The 7,748-nt window shown below is 44.9% G+C and overlaps 1 protein-coding gene across 7 annotated transcripts in view; it reads right to left on the bottom strand.

The window, feature by feature from the left end:
- Positions 1–7,748, bottom strand: part of STOX2 (storkhead box 2) — a 224,795-nt gene that overhangs the window by 18,634 nt on the left and 198,413 nt on the right. For 6 of the 7 annotated variants that reach the window (XM_089903640.1, XM_089903643.1, XM_089903644.1 and 3 more), the window contains one exon: positions 4,291–6,556. In XM_089903640.1, coding sequence (XP_089759766.1) covers positions 4,291–6,556 — 2,266 coding nt within the window. Of the gene's footprint in view, positions 1–4,079; positions 4,129–4,290; positions 6,557–7,748 lie in introns of all 7 variants that reach the window. The other variant, XM_089903641.1, reaches the window with a different exon arrangement.

The raw sequence follows: 7,748 nt of genomic DNA, 5'->3' as shown, positions 1-7,748 counted from the left end.
TTTAGTTTTTCTAATTTAGAAATACTTGAAGCTATTTTATTGTTCCAAGAGGTTTATAACATTTTACATGTCAGATGTGTAGGGCAACAGCAGAAATAAGATTACTTGGCCTGATTGATCAGAACTGAATGGGTTTCACGTTCAAGGTCCTCAAAATGGTAGTAAGAAACATCAGCTTATAAAGAGGTGGAAGAAACCATAATGATGCTCAAAACATCCACTCTACTGGATAGATTCAAGATGTATAAAATATTCTACATGTGGGTCCCCATCACTGACATAGGGGACATCCTCACAGCTCACTTTCATTCCCATCCTAAACTGATAGCAATTTTGTCTGAACGTTATACCGTGGCAGCCGTTCCTGACAGGCTATTTCATCCTAACCCCCTTGTGGCCTTAAGTTTGCTTCTCATCAAAAAGCCAAGAGTTAATTGTTTAAAAGGAATGTTGTTCACTGGCTACCAAAAAGACAAATGGAGCCTTCCTGACTGCAGAGGGCACGTCTGGAAGGTTAATACATTCATAGAAGTAAGTTAAGTTCTCTCATGAGGCTTATCGTAAATCTGGGCGTGCCTAAAGAATACATCATCACTAAAGCAATGGAAAGTGCTAGACTTACCTACTTACCTGCTTTACACCTCCTCTAAGAAAATTCATCAGAGGTTTTCCAGGACTACAACTGAGGGTCAGGTGGAGGAAGGAAGAAGGGCAATAAACATGTAGAACCTCAAAGAGGTCACGGCGCGTTCCTTCAGTTTCATTCTTAATCACAACGATAACTTTTTATGGCATTTGACTTCCTCATCTTTAAAACAGGGCGAGTTATGTGTCACACCTACTCACTGAGTGACTCAGAAGAAGAAATAAGCAATAATGAGGAATCCGTACACCAAAAAGCTAGAGAAACACAAGCTATTTCTGTAGCACATCTGGCATCTGATCAATTAAGCAGCCACTGTGGGTAGGCTTGGGAATCTATACACTGCTAATGCCGTTTTATTTCTATGGGAAAATGCATTTTGAGGTCTCAGGGATCCACTTTTAAACCAGCTTTTGAGGCGGGAGTTTAATTTATCAAGACCCTACTGTCTTCCAGGCACCATCAACACACATCATCGCAACAGATGGTCTAAGGTAGGAGCTCTCTGTACTCAGACCACCCTTGACCACGGCCAACATGTTAATACTGATAAATACATAGAGCGTTCCAGTGTCTCCAAAGGGTATATCTTATTATTGCTGTGACACTGAGTACAATGTGCGACAGTCATATGGAAGGCTGTGGATATGATGGTGAAACAGTTCATGGAGATGGAAGGTTAGCAGTAACAATAGACTCCCAATTTAAAATTCCTTACTTTTTTAAAGAGAACTAATGGAGTACGACATTAAAAATAACATCTCAGGAATTTATAGGCAGCAGAACGGAACCATAGGCCCTGCTGCGCCTCTTGCTGCACACGTTGCCCTTGGACCCACACTCGGACAGCACGGTACGCTGTGCAGACACATCCCTGGCAGCCTGACTCCCTCTGATTCTCATATTGTGGTTTCAACCGGTTTTGGGCCTCAGATTTGGAATAGCAGGCTTTGCATGTCGGGATTTTTCATTTGCAATATTAGATCTCACAGCATATTTTAAGTTTCTGCCTTGTTTCCTTCTCTCAGTGCCCTTTGGTTCCCGACAAGAGGGACTGAAGACTTTTGGAAATGTGGCTGAACGTGACCTCTGAGCCAACACTGAAGACTGAGAGTATGAAGATCATCTTTTCTGATTCTGATTTTTCTCTTTTTTTTGGCAGCGGGGACGAGGTTAGATCGTAGCTGCTCTGTCAATTACTGAAAAATCTGAGTAAACGGCCCACTTAAGATTCCTGTATCTCGCAGTGGTGGAGAGGTGTCAGCGTGATAATACTATACGGCTAAAATACTCCTCACACTGGAGAATAAAACTCCCTGTAACTCAAATATTCTCCTTCGCAGACCATCTTCATACATCAGAAAGGTAAATTAGGGCATTTACTGAAGTATAGGGAGATACTTCAAATGAGATAAAATAAAATTTTAAAGTAGTTTAAAAATAGATATAGAAAATAAGTTTGTCACCCAGCTTCTAACCAAAGGATATTAATTACGAAAGGGGTAAAATTAGGAATTGTTCTGTAGATTCTCTAACTGCATGAAATTTACGGGTGATCTACCTTTTTCTGTAGAGAAAATTCCACCTAATAACACTGGGCAGATACATAGCTCCTGGGTGAAGACTGTCTCCTTAGGAAGACCTTTTTCTTCTACCAGGACAATGCATTTGACCTTGACTACATTATTAAAGCAATGCAAATAAACTTAGTTCAAGAAATAATCCCATTCATAAATTCCATATTCTGTACTCCAAATCTAGAGATAATAAAATATATCCTGTGGAGAGATTGGTTCAATGATTACATGAACGTTTCTTTTTACTTGTTCCCAAACAAAAACTTTCAATATTATGCCGTGGTAAAGTTTTGAGTTAGAACCCACTAAACTACTCTCAAGGTCTCCTTAGCAGCTATCTCTGGAGTATTGCGGTTTTCCCTCCGTGGAGGTCCAGGGGCCAAGAGGGCCAAAGGAATTGCTGGAAACTGGTGCAGAGAAGCATCAGGCAGGGAGAGGCTATATAATAAGAAACAGTAGAGCATAACGTCCAGGCAAATGACTCACACCTTCCATAAGCGATGGTACTGAACTTCTACCATCAATAGCAGACTTTCACTTATGCTTATCTGGTATCCCTACTAGGAAATCAAGAGGAAAAACAAGAGTTGAAGAGGGAAGTAGAGAGAAAAGAATATATAAAATAATTGGTTAAGATTCGATTTGGGATTAAAAAATATTTAGCAAAAATTACGTCTTAGAAAAGTCACTTAATAGGCCAGTAGTTTTCAGACTGAGTGCCATGGCCCCCCGTAGTCTCTTAGGGTCCTTGAGGGATGGGCAGAGGAGATCTGGGGCTCCTGGTCTCCACTTTAACCAGAGTGCCATCTCTGTGGTTTGTTTAGACATTAGACTTCCACACATGTGTTAACTTGGAAAAGAAGGTTATACGACAATAAAAAAAATAAAAATAAAAAAATAAAAAGAACTAGCCCTTTAAGAAATAATAAAGGCCCAATAAGGGACAAACAGAATAACGATTCCCAATTCTGATTTTGGGATGCTCTGTCCCCAAATTATCCATAGATAGAGTGAAATGATTACAACATAACTCATTTTAACTCTTAATAGTTAAAATAAATATATGAACTACATAATCATATCTTGGACTTGTTAAAATAATAAATATTGTAAAAAGTTGGGAATCACAACTAATGGGAGATGTCAATCTCTCAATGTTATTTCTGCATCTCAGAGTCACCAATCTGGAGTAGAATTTAGAAGCAGAATCAGGTCCCAAGTTGCTCTTGGAAGAGAAGGAAGAATTAAGGAGAAAAAAGGAAAGTTGCATAGACTCCCTTTTGTTTTCGAAACCCCTGAACCACTTCACTGCATTGAACGTGGCCATCGGGCACTGCACACTCTTAGCTGTCAACCTCTGCTGAATTACCAGCACCTACTGAAAAGAAGACACCACGGTCAGCATGCCTAAATGGTGTTAGTTCTGCAGGAGGAGAAAGAAAAGTGCTGGCACATGCTTTGAACTAATGGCGCACAGGCCCCTGATCTTTATGTAACAGGAACAGGTTCCATGTGTCTGCAGACTTTTGAGCGGTGAGAGGAAGGTGTATGAGAGCAAGGGGCGAGGGCGGCATAAAAAGTCGGGATTAAAATAGTAACAGGCTTCTAGATCCACTGGAAAGGTTTTGAAATTGGCTATTATATTCTCATTAGAAGGACTCCCCATCCTTGAGTCAATCAAGTTATTCCCAACCCCTACCTCCCACCTCCACACTGACTACTCATTCTACTCAAAAAGTTACTATTTTTGAAGGATCTTTAAAAAACCCTTCCTTTATCAGCATGGTGGCAATATAAACATCAAAGGAAAAATACTGGGGAATGTTGGTCTTAGATTGGATGGGAAGGGGCCAACCCACCAGTCCAGATTGGTGATCTCTACAGCTGCAGAAACATTTGTTTCAATTCCTGAAAAAGAAGTCAGAAACAGGCTGTTAACAATACAACTCACACAACTCTTAACCCTCATTCACAGAACTGAGACTGTGAAATCAGAAACCTTCCGAGTTATTTTATAAAGCCCCAGGCCCCGGTAGGTGTATGTGTGTGCAGAGAGATGCCTCTTCCTACCGTGGGGAGTTGAATCCACTGTCCACCGTGATACTGCTGCTGTCCATGCTGTCCAGACGTGCCGAATGGGTGGCCCTCTGGTTGCTGCTGCTGTCGGTTTCCTTTGGGGCAAGGAGGGTGAGGTTCTTCTCAAATTTCCTCTGCAAGTCTCTTTCCTTCTCCCTTTCCAGGAGCCACTGCATGGTTCCCACATCGTCTCTGTTTTTCTCCTCCTCTGTGTTCTTGTTTGCCCCTTCCTCAGACTCATCGTCATCAGAGACGTTGTAATAGTCAAAAGAGGCCTCCTGGTTCCCCACGGACTCCTGCTGGCGCTGGGAAGCTGGCATGGCTTGTGCAGCCGAGGTCCCTAGGGACGGCTCCAGTTTCTCACATCGGCCTGGCAGTGTGTCCGCAGGTGTCTTCGGGTGAGATTTGAGGACAGACAGGCTTGATTTGTGATAGCTGTTTACAGACAAGGTGCTGTGAAGAGGTTTGAACAGTGTGTCTTTGCTGAATATCTCTTTCCTCTTGTCCAGGCTGCTGGGCTCGGCACTGTGATGCTGGATGAGGCGTCCATTGGCAATCCCTTCGGCCACAGCGCCCGAAGCCGCTGGGCCCCCGCCCGGCCCCTTTGGCGACTCCTCCTTGTGCCCTACAGGCTCCCTGGAGGGATGCGGGGCCTGCCTGTCCGACAGAGGCAGCTTTTTCACCCCTTCCGCCAGGGTCAGAGTGTCATGGTCCTCTTTGTTCTTTCCCAGAGGTGATGGCGCCGTGAGCACCGTCTCGCTGGAGGTGTTACACTGGAAATAGTCATCTGCAGCTGTTTTTGTTGGACAGGAGTTGAGTTCGCCAAAGGATGGCAAACTCTCGGGCAGTTTGCCTGGCTCCAAGAGGCTGCAAGCATTGGGAGGTTCCTTGCTGCCACTGACTATTTCTGGAATACACACCTCCTTGTAGCTTGTGGACGAAATGTGAGCCCTTTGATGACTGACAGTCTGTGCAGGCCTTAAAGTACTGTCGTCAATGTAGGATTGGCTGGGGGTCTGGTCGTCTTGGCTACAGCCTTCAGCCAGGTCTTCAGGCAGCCCCAGAGAAGAAGCACCCAGAGGACCTTTGGAGTTATCCATGGATCTGGACCTCTCCTTGGCCTTGTTGGATCTCTCATTCCTGGACCTTCGGTCCTGGGTATGGCTGTGGCTTCGGTGCACTTTTGAGTGGGAGCTTCCCCGGGAAGGCTCAGGAAAAGGCATCTCAGTTCTCCTTTTGGCCAGTTCCCCAGACACGTCCCATTCTGGAGTCATGGGGAAATGAGACTCAATCACGTTCGCATTGCTATGCATGATGAAGTTATCACCTTTGTGTTCGATGATGAAGCAGCCTTCCCGGGGAGCCCTGGTAAGAGGATCGCAAAAATCATACTCTCTTTCACCCGGGATGTCCAGATGGGAGCCATCTGACGGGTCTCCTTTGGACACTCGCGTCTTGCTGTGCGACCGAGACTTTCCGTGGGACTTGCGATGAGTCCGACTCTTTTTACTTCTTCCGCTGTGATGGGCGGAGGACCCGGCTTTACTCCTATGCGCTTTCTCTTCTTCAAGTTTCTTCATTAGTGCAGTGTGCCTCATGACATTTTCCACGGTCAAGTCCGGGTTAATACGCCTAATGATCTCCATTTCCACCTCCCGAGGGATAGTAGTTGGCGTGTCCTCATCTCGCAGGGGCCACTCTTCGGGAGGAAACTGGGCAGAAAAATTGGCTAGCTGTTTGGTCTTGTCTTTTTTAAAACTGAGCCGGAATAACTTGAGTCCGAATTTTTTGGACTGCTTTTCACTATCTTTAGGTTTGGAGAGAGTTTCCGTCTTATACGAAAAGTTGACAGTATTTTTGCTCTTTTCAGTGGGTGGCACCTGGCAGAGGGAAGGAGGGCAGTACGGGTCTTTGCAGTCCTTGGCGGTCTTCCTCTGCAGGGTGGCCGTGTGCACGCCGTGCACATCTTCCCTACAGCAGTGGCAAGAGTCGCAGTGGTTCCTGGGCAACGTTCTTTCCCTGACGCAGCCTGAGGCAGAGGGCGTGATGGTCCCGGGCTGGGGAGAGGTACACTGAGACCTGTCAGGTATCCTCTCATCCAAATGGTACCATTTACTGTTAGTTCTTATGAGGGAAGGAGTTATGAAATAAGTCTGTGGGGTTACGATGAAGTAGCCATCTGGAGTCGGGTAGATCTTCCGCTCCCGGACCAGCGTGTTCAGCGTATGCCGGAGAATTTCTTGGCTTGGGGTGGGAACACCTGAAACCCAAAGGACACACTCGTGAGAATGAAGAGGGGATGTGGTGTTGATTCCGGAGTTTTCCAAGTATGCTCTGGACTGAATGGTCCCCCTGCCAACCCGATCCCCACGTTCAAGCCCCGAACCCCAATGTGACAGTAATAGGACGTGGGGTGTTTGGGAGGTGATGAGGTCATGAGCGTGCAGCCTCTGTGATGTGGCGTTATGAGAAGAGCAGAGACTAAGCCCTCTCTCTCTCTGTCTCTGTGTGACTTGAGGGTACGGCTGTCTGCAAAACAGGAGGAGGGCTCTCACCGGACACCAAGCCTGCAGGCGCCTTGGTCTTGGACTTCCCCATCCCCAGAGTTGTGAGAAATAAATGTCTGTTCTTTCAGCCCCCCAGTCCATGGTACTTTGTTACAGTAGCCCGAACGGACTAACACAGAATCTAACTAATTTTGCAAGCCTCTAAGTAGTATCAGACAGAAACTAAGCAGGATTCACAGGTGTTCATTGAGTTTAGTGTGAATCCTAGTTTTCTCTGATAACTCTTACGGAGTATTACTACCAACAGAACAGGAAAATATAAAGGCTGGGAAGAGAGACAGGGATGATAGATGGCGTTAGGTGGCTGCTGTTGTTAAAAACCTTTACTGAACTGAATCGTTAAAGACAGAAATTTTTTTTTGGCCTCCCGGCATGTGGGATCTTAATTCCCCAACCAGACATTGAACCTGTGCCCCCTGCAGTGGAAGCACTGAGTCCTACCTAACCACTGGACTGCCAGGGAAGTCCCAAAGACAGAATATTTTTAAATGAAGAAAAAACGTTTTCGGTATATATAAATTTACAAAAAAGACTTTTTCAATAAAAGCAACTGGGGAAACAGGGTTGAAATAGCCATCTTGGTATTGAAAAACAAATCTAAAATACATAGAGGCTACCACGTACACTTGGAGTTACTCCACGCACTCATTTTAAGATTAAGTTTACTTAATAAACTTAATTTTATAAATTATATCAAAGGGCAACTAGACTTGACCATTGTTTAGGATGTACTCTCCAATTCTGAAATCATCACCTTCAAATTTGAAAGTGATTGGTGGAATTCAGGTGAGAAGTTCATCCTTGTTGGCAGGAGCCAGCAGGATGAAGGTGGTTTCTCAGATTCATAACCAGAGAGCTCTAATAAATACACCAGAGAAAGCTTAG

Source organism: Delphinapterus leucas, chromosome 21 (assembly GCF_059928025.1).
Source record: "Delphinapterus leucas isolate spDelLeu-1000000601 "Yukka" chromosome 21, BTC_Dleu_Yukka2, whole genome shotgun sequence".
Classification (NCBI taxonomy): domain Eukaryota; kingdom Metazoa; phylum Chordata; class Mammalia; order Artiodactyla; family Monodontidae; genus Delphinapterus; species Delphinapterus leucas.
The sequence above is the reverse complement of the archived record's forward strand: the minus strand, read 5'-3'. Positions and strand labels throughout refer to the sequence as shown.